Source organism: Ceratotherium simum, chromosome 16 (genome assembly GCF_057802395.1).
Source record: "Ceratotherium simum simum isolate JZ-2026a chromosome 16, ASM5780239v1, whole genome shotgun sequence".
Lineage (NCBI taxonomy): Eukaryota > Metazoa > Chordata > Mammalia > Perissodactyla > Rhinocerotidae > Ceratotherium > Ceratotherium simum.
The window spans coordinates 2,199,659-2,214,767 of NC_141915.1; the positions used below are offsets into that span (position 1 = coordinate 2,199,659).

The 15,109-nt window shown below is 56.0% G+C and overlaps 1 protein-coding gene across 2 annotated transcripts; it reads left to right on the top strand.

Moving 5' to 3' along the window:
- Positions 1-2,052: 2,052 nt before the first annotated feature.
- On the top strand, positions 2,053-6,976 carry RNF112 (ring finger protein 112). 2 transcript variants are annotated; one of them, XM_004433017.3, is made up of 14 exons: positions 2,053-2,292; positions 2,479-2,519; positions 3,294-3,579; positions 3,768-3,974; positions 4,088-4,216; positions 4,398-4,502; positions 4,924-4,974; positions 5,248-5,304; positions 5,384-5,458; positions 5,598-5,715; positions 5,880-6,046; positions 6,127-6,180; positions 6,310-6,384; positions 6,502-6,976. In XM_004433017.3, exons 1-14 carry the CDS (start codon positions 2,239-2,241, stop codon positions 6,970-6,972), a joined length of 1,890 nt encoding a protein of 629 aa, XP_004433074.1. In that variant the 5' UTR covers positions 2,053-2,238; the 3' UTR covers positions 6,973-6,976. The 2 variants fall into 2 exon arrangements, with proteins under 2 accessions (XP_004433074.1, XP_087296287.1); XM_087440161.1 differs by having other exon boundaries at positions 5,601-5,715.
- The last annotated feature ends 8,133 nt before the right edge of the window (positions 6,977-15,109 follow it).

Below are 15,109 nucleotides of genomic sequence, written 5' to 3' on the forward strand. Positions count from 1 at the left end.
TCATTTTGCACCAGGCCCGCAAATTACGTAGCCATCCCTAAGCATGATGCTTCTATGACACACGTCTGCCCGGCGGGACCCCTCCTGGGATACCTACTGACAAGCGCAAATCCCTTCCTTTGACTCACGAGGTCCTGCATGCCCAGGCCTGCGTGGTTCTGGCCTTGGCGCCCCCTGCCTTTGCATTGAGTATTCCCGCCACCCGGAGAGCCTTCATCCCCTTCAGTGGATCGTGTCCCCTCTGGTTCAGTTTGCCTGGAGCAGCCTTTCCCTGCCTCTTCACTCACGGGGATAGCCCTGACACCCCCCAGTCTGGTTCTCACTCTAGCGCATTTCCATCACCCAGCTGGTTCACGTGCCCACTAGAGGAGACTTTGGGTTCCTGTTCCCAGCTGCACCCCAAGGGCCTGGTGCCCAGTGCGTGTCACTCAGGGAAGACTGGGTGCCCATCTGCTCTCCTACAGCTTTGCCCAGTGATGAGAAAACAGGCTCAGAGAGGACAGTGACTTGCCAGGGTCTCGTGCTGGGACAGAGGCTGGTGTAGCACTTCCGTGTGAGTCCAGCGCCCGCGCTCTCTCGCCTGCATCTCTCTGCCAGGGAAGCAAGGCCGCGTGATTGAGAAAACCCGACTGGCCTCCTCGAAGGAGAGCAGAGGACGCGGCTCTGCCCTGCTCCTCTCCTGAGCGAGGCCTTGCTGCCAACCCAGAGGGGCTCCCGCTGATGGTGCTGCTTCTCTGGCTTTGATTCAGTCCCACAGACGGAGGCCCTCTGGTCCCCAGTGCGAAAGACCGGGGTGAACGAGATCCAGCTCTGGCTGCAGGGGTGTCCTCCTCTGCTGGGAGTGGTCTTGACCAAACTTCTCCAGGGTATGAATCCTATCCCCCTACCCCCCTACATCCTAGCTCCTAGGGCTTAAGAATAACTCTCCGCCTGGCCAAGTGGCTTTCTGTGGGTAATTGTGACCCGTCAGAGCTCAGAGAGGTGAAAGGAAGCACCCAGGGCCCCCGGCTCGTATGGGTCAGCCAGGAATCGAACATGGATCGGCCTGACACCAGAGCGTGGGCCACACCAAACCCATCACAAGTGAGGCCCCTGAACCACAAGCCACCTGAGGATGAGATCACATCCAGTAGGGAGGGGCGAGGCAGGAAGGCTCCAAGGAGGGGATGGCACCTGAGCTGGGCCCTTGGGGTCTCTCAGGAGGGAAGAGGAGGAGCCGTGAGGCAGGCATTGGGAACACGGAGCAGAGGTGCAGAGGCAGGGAAGGCTGGGTGAGAGGGAAGGCTGGAGAGGAAGGTTCAGGCCTGTGGACGCAGGCCAGGTAGTTTGGATTTTGATCTGATGGTAGTAGGGAGCCATGAGTCAGCTGTGCTTGGGGAAGTTTATGCTGGCTGTGCACGGGGTGGGGGTTGGTGGGAGGAGTCCAGTCAAGAGGCAGTTAGAAGGTCCAGAGGTGACTGTCACAAGCTTGAAGCAGGGTGAAGCCATTGGAAGGGGAAGATACTAGGTGACAAGTAGGTAGCCCATGTCAGAGAAGCTGGCGTGGGTGGGGCAGGGTGCTGAGGAAAGCTTCAGCTGGGACCTGGCACAAATGAGACCAGCTTGGTGCCAGCTGGGACCGCCCCCCAGGGGCGGGGCATGTGCAGGGCCACAGGTAGTATTGGGGCATCACAGGGCTGTGTACATAGTAGGTGCTCAGTGAATACTGGGTCCAGTAGGGCAGCTCTGGCTATGCTTTCTCCCCTTTGCAAGCCCCGCCCAGTGGCCCTGGAAGGACCCCAGCTGGGCCAGGAGGGGCAGTGCCTGCCCACGGTTTCGTCTTTGCCTGTGCACCCATATGGCTTCTCTCTCTTTCCATCCACCCGCCCCCTCCCTGTCCTTATCTCTCCCTTCCGTCTCCATGGCGACTCACCACCTCAGCTTGCTTGCATCCCAGCCTCTGCCAGGGATTCTGAGGCTGGCTCTGTCCCTCCCTCCTCTGGAGCCCTGGTTCCCGCAGTCCTGTCTCCTCCCCCTGGGTGAGTCTAGAGGCAGCCTCCTCTTTCCCGACTGTCACATCTATTTTCCAGCGCTGACAGAATCGGCTCCTCTGGGGAAGACCATCCCCCACCCCATCTTCCACCTGCCACAGCTCGGCCAGCCCTTCCAGGGGCAAAGCCATCCCCACCAGCCACTGGCTGAAGGTCTCTTGGGCCTCTGCTCTCTGCTTCCAGACCCCCTCCTCGCTCCCAGCCTCCCATGCCGAGGTCCGCCTTGTCAGTCATTTCCTTTTGTCATCGGCTTGGGAAACAGGCAAGTCTCCAGTCCTGAGATCTGGGGAGGAGAGTGGGGGTGGGAAGGGGCCACCCGGGGTTGGGGGATGGGTCTGTGGAAGGAGGATCAGGGGCCACTGGAACCCAGGAGGAAGATAGAAGTGTGGATTCTCTTCTAAAAACCTTTTTTGTTGTTTTTTTTCCCCCCCTCAATTTTCTCCCCAAGGAGAGAAAACGGAGCTTCATGGGAAACAGCAGCAACAGTTGGTAAGTGGCAGGGCCTGCCAGCGGGATTGGTGCAGCGGGCCTGGTCAGCAGGCTGGTCCAGGAACAAGCAGGGAGGCCTGTGGCCCGAGCCTCCAGAGGGCTGTCCCAGGAGAGGGCGCACGGGGCTGGATCTGCCAGGCTGTGGAGGGAGGGACAAGGAAAATTGGGTGGGTGCCCAGGGAGGCCGATTCCAGCTCAGAGGGGGAGAGTGGAAGGAATCTTCTAAGAACCAGAGCCATCTGCCCTGCCACCGGGGGGGCTCCCACTCTCCCCTACCGTCCCCACTGCGCAGGGCACATTTAAGCCGCTTCAGGGAGGTTGTAGAGAGGATCACTCCTTGGGGGTCCGGCCGAAGTCAGTAACTCCTTGTGAGCGCCCTTGCAGCAGCAGGCGGTGGGGGAGGACGGTCATGAGCATTTGTGCAGGCGCTGGGCAGGGCGCTGCACAGGCATCATCTCGTCTGGTCGCCCCAACGGCCCCACGAGGCAGGCGCTGCTAAACTCTGCTCTTGGACGATTAGGAATTGGGGCCCAGGTCAGTGCAGGAGCTTGCCCCCGGGGGGACGGTGGTGGTGTGGCAGAGCCAGGAGTCCACTCAGGCTTTCTTCCTCTCGGGCTCACTCTCACCACGGCTCTGCTGCCCCCACTCTGGGGTCCTCAGGTTCTGGGGTGCAAGTCAGTGAGGAACGGGCAGAGTGTGGTCTCTCTGGGAGCAGCCCGCCCTCTGAATCCATGGCCTGTACCCCTGCATCCGATGTGCCGCCCTGCCCCCCAGGTCCCACACGCCATTCCCCAAGCTGGAGCTGGGCCTGGGGCCCCGGTCCGCGGTGCCCCGGGAGCTGCCCGCCTGCTCCATCTGCCTGGAGAGGCTGCGGGAGCCCATCTCGCTGGACTGCGGCCACGACTTCTGCCCGCGCTGCTTCAGCACGCACCGCGTCCCGGGCTGCGAGCTGCCCTGCTGCCCCGAGTGCCGGAAGATATGCAAGCAGAAGAAGGGCCTGCGGAGCCTGGGCGAGAGGATGAGGCTCCTGCCACAGAGGTCCCTGCCCCCTGTGCTGCAGGTCCGGGGACCCCGCCTCGTCGTGGGGTGGGGGGCACGGAGAGACCCGGGTCCAATCCAAGAGGAGGCAGGTGGCTTTGGCCCTCTTCTGGGATGTGGGGATGGGAACGGAGCTCAGGGTGGACACACTCCAGACTTGGGGTCTGACGCCCACAGTCTGGATGCTCAGGGACCCTCCTCCCGGCCCAGGAGACCTGGGCTGTGAGGGCGGAACCGCTGCTGCTGGTGCGAATCAATGCCTCCGGGGGCCTCATCCTGAGGATGGGGGCCATCAACCGCTGCCTGAAGCACCCCCTGGCCAGGGACACCCCCGTCTGCCTGCTTGCTGTCCTGGGCGAGCAGCACTCAGGGAAGACTTTCCTCCTCAACCACTTGCTGCGGGGCCTGCCGGGCCTGGTAAGGGCGGCGCTGGGCAGGCGGCTGGGGGCAGGTTCAGGGTCCCAGCCTGGCTTCGGGAGGGGAATGGGGGCTGGATGGGCCAACTGATGCTCCCCTTCTCTGCCCCGCAGGAATCTGGCGAGGGCAGCTGGCCGAGAGGAGGGGGGTCCCTCCAGGGGTTCCGGTGGGGTGCCAATAGCCTCACCAGGGGCATATGGATGTGGAGTCACCCCTTCCTGCTGGGGAAAGAGGGGAGGAAGGTGAGGGGAGAAAGGGCAGAGGAGGGGCAGGGAGGGGAAAGGGAGAAAGAGCAGAGACGGGCAAAGAGGAGGGGAACCGAGAAGAAGACCTTTCGGGCAAGGGTGAGAAGATGGGGCAGAAGAATGTGGGGGAGCGAGGCAGGCCTGGCCCCTTGGTTTGTCTCCCTCGCCTCCCGCACAGGTGGCTGTGTTCCTGGTGGACACAGGGGATGCCATGAGCCCTGAACTGAGCAGAGAAACAAGGACCAAGCTGTGTGCCCTCACCACAATGCTGAGCTCCTACCAGGTGAGGGTGCTGCCCCCCGTCCCCCCCCGCTCATCTTTCTCCAGACCCAGGGTGTCTCAGCACACTGCGAATGGCCACCCTGCTCTCACAAGCTTTTGTGTCTGGAGTCCCCACAAGTTCTAGGGGTGTCCCTGCAAGGGGGGATGTGTCCCTAGTCAGTGAAGGTGGGAGTATGGTTTGTTCTAAAGTTTCGTTGAAGGTCCCTGGGGGCAGCTGAAGGTCGGTCGGCAGGACCATTCCCGGGCCTGCCTTCCATTCCTCAAGGCCAGTCCAGCCTCACAGGCTGTGGAGGTCCCCGGGCTGATCTCTCCCAGGCCCGAGCCCCATAGGGTGCCTACGAGCTCCCTCCTCACCAGGGGCTTCCCAGTATCTCTTTGCCTTCACAGACCCTCTTCCAACTTGTTGTTCTCCTTGGTTCCAGATCCTCAACACCTCCCAGGAGCTGAAGGATACAGACCTGGACTATCTGGAGGTGAGGAGACGTCTGGTCCCTGCCCTGACTATCAGGCCAGGAGACTGGACCGGCCGGAATGAGGTGCCTTCCAGTGCTGGCCTGGGATTTCACAACACTGGAGTTGGGTTGGTGGGCTTGAGGGCGGAGGGTGAAGCACAGGATGCCTGGGTGGGAGAGAGACAGGAGAGTCCTGGAGCTGGAGCCCGGAGCGTGGGTCCTACAGTGGTGCGGGGGCGCGGGGAAGCTCAGTCCTTGGAGTGGCCCAGCTGTGACCCTCTGCTCCGCCCCCAGATGTTTGTCCAGGTGGCTGAGGTGATGGGCAGGCATTATGGAATGGTGCCAATCCAGGTGAGACACCCATTTTGGACCCATCTCCCCAGACCCTGACACCCCCTGGCTGCTGGTGTCAGGACCCCTTCTCTTCCAGCACCTGGATCTCTTAGTTCGTGACTCGTCCCACAGCAACAAGGCAGGGCAGGGGAATGTGGGTGACATCATCCAGGTGAGCATGCAGAGGGAGGGGTTGGAGGGGGTGGGTGGACCCTGCAGGAGGTGAGGGGAGCCAGGGAGAGGTCCTGTAGGGAGCCAAGAATGGGAGGCTGCATCCCCTAGCTCAGGGCACTCCCCACTCTCTCTCTCAGAAGTCGTCCAGCAAATACCCCAAGGTTCAGGAGCTGCTCCAAGGGAGGCGAGCCCGCTGTTACCTCCTGCCTGCTCCTGGGAGGCGGTGGGGGAGCAGAGCCCACGGAACCCCGGAAGGTGAGTGTCCCCAGGAGCAAAGGCCTCCCCAGCCTGCCCTCCTCCGGGCTGCCGGAGCCCCCCTCGCACTAGTAGCATCTCCCAGCCTCTGACACCCTTTCTCCTCCCAAAGCCCGGTCCTGCTCAGCCCCCGGTCTCCTCAGCATGAGGAATCTCTTCCTCAGACACAGATGACGATTTCCGCCACCTCCGCGCCTACGTCTCGGATGTGCTGAGCGCCGCCCCCCAGCACGCCAAGAGCCGCTGCCAGGGGTACTGGAGCGAGGGGCGCCCCGTGGCCAGGGGGGACAGGCGCCTGCTCACAGGGCAGCAGTTAGCTCAGGAAATCAAGGTGTGAAAACCTCCTGAAGACCCAAGAGACCCCGGCTGGCCTCTTGCCCACCCTGACCCCCTCCGACGATGTCTCCGCAGAACCTCTCAGGCTGGATGGGGAGGACGGGGCCCGGGTTCTCCTCTCCGGACGAGGTACGGAGCTCCCCGGGAGGATCCAGGGGCCAGGAGGGAGGTGGGTCGATGTGCCCTGGGATGGAGACAGGTAGTGCCCTGAGGGGGCGGGCGGAAAGAGGGAGGCAGCTTGGGTTTTCCTGTGGACAGATGGCCGCCCAGCTGCATGACCTGAGGACGGTGGAAGCTGCCAAGAAGGAGTTTGAGGAGTACGTGCGACAGCAGGTGAGCCCGCAGGTCCTGCATGGGAGGCCAGGTGTCCAGCCAGGTGGGGTCCACACCAGGGGAGGGCCCCCCTGGGGCTCCTGGTCAGAGCGCCTTCTTTCCTCCTCCCTGGCACAGGATGTGGCCACCAAACGCATATTCTCTGCGCTCCGGGTCCTGCCCGACACCATGCGGAACCTCCTCTCCACCCAGAAAGACGCCATCCTGGCTCGCCACGGTGTGGCCCTGCTGTGCAAGGGGAGAGAGCAGACATTAGAGGCCCTGGAGGCCGAGCTGCAGGCCGAGGCCAAGATCTTCATGGACTCTTACACTATGCGTTTCTGTGGCCACCTGGCTGCCGTGGGCGGTGCTGTGGGGGCCGGGCTCATGGGCCTGGCGGGGGGCGTGGTAGGTGCGGGCATGGCAGCAGCGGCGCTGGCTGCGGAGGCTGGGATGGTGGCAGCTGGAGCTGCCGTGGGGGCCACGGGGGCTGCTGTGGTCGGGGGTGGTGTGGGTGCTGGTTTGGCTGCCACTGTGGGCTGCATGGAGAAGGAGGAGGACGAGAGGGTGCAGGAAGGGGACCGAGAGCCCCTGCTCCAGGAGGAGTAACAGCCCCGGGAGATGTTAACAGGAGGGAGAGATGCGAGGAGGGAGGGAAGGAAGTGCGGGAGGGAAGGGGTTGGGGGTGATGTTCCGAGGGCCCCCAGTACCACACTGCCCTGGTTGAATGCCCAGTGTCCGGGCAGCTGCCTAAGCTGGAGAATCAAGGTGGCTCCAGGGCCCTGGGGAGGCCTCCTGCTGCAGGAGGTAGTATTTGGGAGCAGTGAACAGAGTCTAGGGCCTGTTTCTGGTTGCAGACTGTTGCTAACCTGCCATGGTTCCCAGATAAACTTGACCCCAGGGTCTCCCACCAAGAGTGAGGTCCACCCTCCCCACCCCGGCTTATTTCCCCAGATGACCCTGGATTGTAGGAAGGTGGGGCAGGCGCCATTCCAAGAATCTCCCCTTGGATGGAGGGGACCTGTCCTTTCACAGGTGGAGAAGCCCCAGGTTGAGTGACCTTAGTGTTCAGGATCAGGGAGCACTGATGAGGGGAGGAGGGAAGGAGGGCCACTGGGCAGAAGTGAAGAGTCCGGGTGTGGCGGACAGTGGCCTAAACCTCAGAGCGGACAGACTTGCTCCTACGACTCTTCCCAAAGCCACCCCACAGGACAAAGGGGGCCGCCTCTCCTTCTTCAGCATGGGGAGTTGGCATGTGCGCCTCGAATGGGGTCCCTGTAGGTACTCCCTCGTGGCTGTGCCCACGGTCAAGCCCGGGCAGACGGGGAGTGCCCTTGTTCTTTGTGCAATGCTGTCCCAGCAACAGATTAAATGCCAAAGAAAACACCCGTAACTACACGCGGAGCTACAGCAGACAGCCCTCCTGACAGTCTGTGACGGTCCTCGAGGGCCACACAGGGGACACGGGCCACCCTGGACACGCCCTCTCTCCCTGAGCCTTCGGGAAGACCCCTCTGTTCCGAGTTAGCAGGAGACCTGGGGCAGCCCCACAGAGAGCCTGAGGGTGGAGCGCCTCTCCCAGGGCGTGGGACGGCCCTACTAGGAGGAATTCTAGGCTATTAAGCTGTAAAGGATTAATGGGTGCATTATATGAAAAATAAAATGTGTGCGCTTGAATGTCAGCTTCCGAGTGTTATTGAAACAATTCTTGGCTTTGGGGCCAGGGGAGGTGAACCAAGGCGCTCCCTTATGGGACCTGTGGACGGGAAGAGGGAGACTAAATTCAAGAGCTCCGGGGGCTGAGCGTACGAGGCCCCCGCTGGCTCAGGAGAGGCAAGAGAGAGCACTCAGGCCACAGACCAAGGGCACGGCTACCTTCTCAGGCTTGTCCGCCAGGACTTGGGATCCTGCTCCCCTGGTCTCTCCTGCCTCAGATGACCCTGCGAACAGGTTGTCACCTGGCATCTGTCCCGGCAGAAGGAGGTAATAGAGGCATAGAAGGGGAGTCCTTGCTAATGCTGAGGAAGGTGGGGGAGCCCGGAACCACCTCTGCAGGGGGTCAGCTGCCCGGGCGCTCACCTGCTGCTTCCCCTCCCCGCCTCAGCTCCCCATCTCACAGTTACAGTCACCACGTCCAAACCCTGCCTTTTGCAGATGCAAACCCACAGGAGGTCTCAGCTAACGCTCCCCAGCCTACTGATGGCAGGAGGAGGGGAGCCCTGAACTCCTGATCCCCCAGCTGGTGTTCCCCCACAGACGGCAGAAGAGATTGTGTTGGGCTCGGCTGTGCTGAAATCGAGACACTCCTCTTCAGTGATTCCCACCCCCCCAGTCCGGTCCAGCTCTGGAAACAGTACTGGGGGGATGGAGGCAGAAGGACGTCGTCTGGGACACATGGCTCAACAGCAGAAGCTGCAGTTAGCAAGCTGGGGACAAAATTATGATGCAGAGAAATCCCAAAGCCGGGGTGGAGGATGGGTGGGGTGAAGACGGAGGGCGGAGGGTGACTCTCTAACTTTTGAGGACGGGGCCAGAGGGGGAATAGGTCCAGACTTTGTGTGGTGTTTGTCAAGAGAGGCTTTCTGGAAGCATCTTTCCAGGGTCCTTTCATCACCATCTGGTGGACATATGAGCTACAAAACCTCCCAGACTTTGGGGCTTGCAGGCTCAGGACTTGGCCGGGCCTCAGAGGAGTCACGGAGGGAGGGTGTTGTCTAGCTAGAACACCACCCAGTGGTGCTGGAAGGAACTGCAGTGGGCTGCTTCTCCCTGCCATGTGAACAGAAGGGCCATGTTGGCCCAGCGGGGGAAGTGCTCTGCAGAGGCGAGATGAGTCATAGTAAGTAGTGTTGGTCTTATGCCTTATAGTTTTCAAAGCGTCTTCCCAAACATCATCTTCCTGAAGACTTGAAACCATCTCATGCAGTACGTAGAGCACCTATTTTTACCGAAGCTCAGGGAAATGGTGTCTCAGTGAAAGAACTAGTCAGAGATGAGCCAGCACTTGAACCCAAGATTTCTGAGGCCAAATTCCTTGCTCAGGACAGCCTTCACCCCGCCAGTCTCTCCAGACTCCAAGACCAGGCCTCTGGGTCCCAAACCCAGCTAGGGGGCTTCTTGGGCTTCCAACATGGGTTCTGTCATTCACAAGAGCCCACGTGACTTTGTGCCCAAGGTCTCGGCAGCGTGCTGAAGTCTGAGTGGTTTCTCTTCTATGACCTGCTGAAGGTCACTGACTCTGAGATTCTCAGGTGATAAGTTTCTGGGTTAGAGAAACAGCTTATGGTTCCTGCTTCTGAGGCCTCCCTCGTGTTGAAGATGGCAGTACCACAACATAAAAGGAATCTGCATTTTTTTGTGTGTATGTGAGGAAGATAGCCCTGAGCTAACCTCTGTTACCAATCCTCCTCTTTTTGCTGAGGAAGACTGGCCCTGGGCTAACAACCGTGCCCATCTTCCTCTACTTTATACGGGACGCCACCACAGCATGGCTTGACAAGCGGTGCATCAGTGTGCACCCGGGATCTGAACCCAGGGCCACTGCAGCAGAGCATGCGCACTTAACCGCTCCACCACCGGGCCGGCCCCTGGGAATCTGCATTCTTAAGCCCTGCTATGGACTGAATGTTTGTGACCCCCTTCCCTCCGCCAGTGTCATATGTTGAAATCCCAATCCCTAGTGTGATGGTATTAGGAGGTGGGGCCTTTGGGAGGTGATTAGGTCACAAGGGTGGAACCTCATGAAGGGGATTAGTGCCCTTATAAAAGAGGCCCAGAGAGCTCCCTAGCTCCTCCCACCACCTGAGGACACAGCTGTTTATGAACCAGAACGTGGGCCTTCGACTGGACCACACTGAATCTGCCGGCCTCATAATGTTGGACTTCCCAACCTCCAGAATTGTGAGAAATAAATGTTTGTTGTTTACAAGCCCCCCAGTCTGTGGTATGTTCTTATAGCAGCTGCTTGGCTGTATGGAGCAGAAGCCCCCGAACCCCCCTGGCCTGTGTTGAACCATCCCATGGAATGAGATATACAGGTTTATTTGTCACTACATCACAGCCTGCCCTACCCTACCTAACACAGGTGTTTGTTCCTTGAAATGGGGTGATGCTCTAATGAAAACCTCAATATCACTGGCTGGGTGGTGGCCTAAGGAAACACACTGCTGGATCCATTCTATGTCGAGACAAAACATTTGGTAAAACTATCGCCTACAAGAACGTGGAAGGCAGACTTTGTGCTGTTGAGGAAAGAATGTAAAACAATAAAATCTCCTGCCAACCGAGAAAATCCTCTCCACAAATGTAGAAAAGAAATAGTTCTCTTATTGAATCAGCATTAAACCAGACTGGGCTGTGTTACGGGTAATCTGCTATTAAAAAAATGAGATTACAAAGACAAAGATATCCCACTGTTTTCATACCAAGCAGATACAACCCACGGCAGCATGTTCTCAAGTACGAGGACGTGTCCTCAGGGGAGAGAACTCAGCACCGTTTGCCCTACCTACTTTCACAGTTCGCCCTACATTCGCCTGGTAATTGGGGTGGCCATCTGTGCTAGCTAATTATCTCTATCTGAAGGAAAAATAAAACATCTTGTATCTCGACGTTGAGCAGGCAGCAAAGGCGCCTCGGCCAAACGCGGACGGTGACAGGGAGATGGGGTGCTGTCTTCCTTGATGTTGACGTTGAACAGAGATGGGTCTCAGGCCCTTCAGAAGCACACTCCTGGGCTTTAATTCTGGCCATTAAAAAGGTTTGCACACATATCAAAAGGACAAAGGAGGTACTTACAAAAACAAGTTTTCTCTAGGAAAAGTTCTAAGAAAAGGGAGAAGGAGGAAAGTTCTCTTTCCCTTTTGTAACAAGGAAAAGTCAATCTTATTTTTATTTACCTTTGAATTTTTCCCCTTTTGTTACTACTCTATAGTGACACTACAATTTTCTAATGATCTCCATTGCTGTTTCTACCTTTCTCTTGGCATTTTGCAACCATCTAAATATTCAGCAAGTTTATGGTGAAATGCAAATAAAAGTAATGATCAGAATCACAATGGGATGAATTAGAAATTCAGTAGAGCGTGTGACTTGCGGAAAAAGGTTTCAACACGTCATACTCATGGCAAACGCTTAAAGCAAATTCTTGATTATGTAGGGGAGGAAAAATAGCCTTTCCTTCTACTCTTCTAAGTTCACGGCTGGGCCCTTGTACGAAAAGACATTAACAAGAGGAAAGCACACACATTGATTTAACATAAGTTTTATGTGACGTGGGAGCCTTCAAAAGGAAGTGAAGATCCGAAGAAGAGGTTACACCTGAGTGTTTTTGTGCTGGGTTTGACGAAGAGTAGGAAGTTGTGGGAAAATGCGATAGAACAAAAGAGGGCGCGAGCTGAGTGCAGTAAACTGGAGGAAACTCAGCAAGGCCTGTTTGCTCAGATTCCTCCCGTCCTTCCCCTGTCTTCTGAGGTAAGGACACTCCTTTCCTAGGGGCAGAGGGAGGGCACATGTCACATCAGAGTTTACGACGTTTCAGAGGAAGGGCAGCAAGTCCTTCCGGAATGTGCTATTTCTCAAATTCTTTCCATTTAAAACATTCAATATGCCAAGGTGTCATGTTTTGGGGGAGTATGTCGATTAGCAACGTGCGAAAATTCTCCTTTGGCATATATTGATTTTACAAACTCTGGGTTGTCTTTATCGCTTGCACTTTCACACAATTAACTATCTGTGTATTATTTTGTAGTTACTCAAAGTCTTACCCAATCTAAGCCTAAGGAATAGCATACTGCCAGAGCCCAATAGTCTGACATTTTGAGTTTTTCTTGGAAGGCCCGGTACATTTCTCCTGAGTTCCCATCAGTCACACAAGCAAGTCCACACTTACCTGATAATTTAGGCCCTTCCGTAATTCAGATGCAAAACATCAAGACACCATGGCCATTAACCTAGCATCAAAGCCTTCTTGTGGGGCACCCTTGGAAGGGTACAATTTCCAGCGTTTACTGTCTATGGCTTTAATTGTGTTACATCTTGAGGACAAACCCACCTACAGGCTGTTTCTCACATCATTCCAAATCAATAATTCTTGGTCATGCTGAACCACTGATGATACTGCAGAGCCGTTTGTAGCTGATGGCTGAGCTGTTGGATCGCTGCGCGCCTGAGTCCTTTGTGGTGAGTTTTTGTTCCACCATTAAATTATGAAACCAAGTGCGAAGAAGTTAAAAAATCTTCCCTGGGCTAGAAGAAGAGAACGAAAACTTGGAGATAAGCTTTGCTAATGGCAGCTGTGCATACTCAGCATAATCAACTGTTGTTTAAAACTAACCAGGTCTTTCTGTCCCTCCTTAGCATGTGACTGAGCTGTCTTTCCCACGAAGTTGAGGTCTAGACGTCAAGATTCAGCTTCACAAGGCCAAACGCAGGCTGAGGATGAAAACAAACCAGAAGAGTCCAGACAGTCAAGGGAAGGAAATTCAGTCTTCAAGGCCAAACACAGGCTGATGGGGAGGTGCCAAACAGCAGGGCCACATGCTCCCCTCCCCTCCCTAAAACCCAGCACATGCTCCTCCCTTCCCCCGCTAAACCCCAGCACACGATCCCCCTCCCCTACCTAAACCCCAGCACACGCTCACCCTCCCCTACCTAGACCCCCAGCACACGCTCCCCTCCCCTACCTAGACCCCCAGCACACGCTCCCCTCCCCTACCTAAACCCCAGCACACGCTCCCCTCCCTACCTAGACATCCAGCACACGCTCCCCTCCCTACCTAAACCCCAGCACACGCTCCCTCCCTACCTAGACACCCAGCACACGCTCCCTCCCCTACCTAGACCCCAGCACATGCTCCCCTCCCCTACCTAGACATCCAGCACACGCTCCCTCCCCTACCTAAACCCCAGCACACACTCCCCTCCCTACCTAGACACCCAGCACACGCTCCCCTCCCTACCTAGACCCCCAGCACATGCTCCCTCCCTACCTAAACCCCAGCACACGATCCCCTCCCTACCTAAACCCCAGCACACGCTCCCCTCCCTACCTAAAATCCCAGCACACACTCCCCTCCCTACCTAAAACCTAGCACACTCTCCCCTCCCTACCTAAACCCCAGCACACACTCCCCTCCCCTACCTAAAATCCCAGCACACACTCCCCCTTCCCTACCTAAACCACAACACATGCTCCCCTCCCCTACCTAAACCCCAGTGCATGCTCCCCTTCCCCTACCTAAAACCCCAGATAAAAACCCCTACCTTTTCCCTTCGAGGAGGTGGATCTGAGTTCTAACTCCCATCTCCTCTTCTGGCTGCCTTTGGATAATAGTAAACCTCTTTCTTTGCCACAAGCCTGGTGTTTCAGCTTTTTCTTTATTGGCCCTACTATGTGGTGGGTAAAAGAACTTGTGTTTGGGTTCAGTAACAATTATTCCCAACAGTCCAATTCCAAGTTTCCCCCATTCCCATTGCAATTGTATTATGTGTTTTTGTAACAGTCCCAAAGCACCAAGTTTATTAGTTGAAGTATTAATATCAAAAAGCATTAGCTAGAACTTGCCTGCTCTATTCCTCCAAGGACTGTATCTAATAGGTCTCTTTTTGTTCTTGGATGGCCCCAAACAGGTCCCTTAATAAACAGATTCCATGATGGGAGGGCTCAGGGGATGTGATTCCTGCTATGAAGACTGTTAGCCACAGACATTTTGTGTCAAACTTTGGGCTTGAGTATTGACAAAGTTTCTCTCCTTGACCAAACTCTACTCAGGCTCCTCTGAATTCTCCTCTCAACTAGGCCCTGACTTTTGGGCTTCTGTGTTTGTCTCTGCATTGTCCACTGGTAGCAAGATTCCTGCTAAGTCAGTTTAGCCAGAATCCACCCCCCTTGATATCTGATCACCCTGGGTATCTGATCGGGTTCCTCATCGCCTGCTCCCGCCGCCCCCCCCACCTCCCCCTGCCCCTGAGAATGTCTGATCCCCCTGGCCTGCCTCCAGCAAGACTCTTGTTAGGTCCATTCAGCCAGAATCCCCCCTTATCCCTGATGTTGTCTTAGTAATTTTCCATCCAATGACCCCCCACCCTGCTCCTTGGCTATAAATTCCCACTTTTCCTTGTTGTATTTGGAGTTGAGCCCAATCTCTCTTCCCCACTGCAAGACCCCATTGCGGTGGTCTCTACACTGATCTCGACGGCCCCTCTTGAATAAAGTCTGCTTTACTGTTCTTTAACAAGTGTTATGAATAACTTTTTCTTTAACAGTATTGAATGCATGTAAGTTACTTTTACTTTAGTATTACCAAAAATTACTCATGAAGATAGTCCCGACTTCACTTTGCTGATAATTGGATTGTTGGACTTCTACGTCCAGACTATGTCTATCCTGGGAATACAATATGGAGCTGACCAGAAATCTGTAATTGTGGAGACCATTACTGAGGGTAATGAAAGAATAGCAGTGTTACAAATAACATGTTTGTTTCTAGTAAATTGTGAGTCTTAAAGTAATGGAGATAATCACTACTGTGAAAAGGACAGCAGGGCTATTTGTGATAATGATAATTTCACCAGAAAAGCTCTTTTCAGATGAGTTCAGTACCAATATCAGTGATCCTAGAAAACCTAAGTTTCAAGTCCTTATGGGAACCTTGGTCCATTCCTTCTGAGATGCTGGCTTCGCATCAGAAGCATAAATCCAACTGGATTTTTCTTTCAGCCATATCAAAGCACTTGAAAGTGTCCC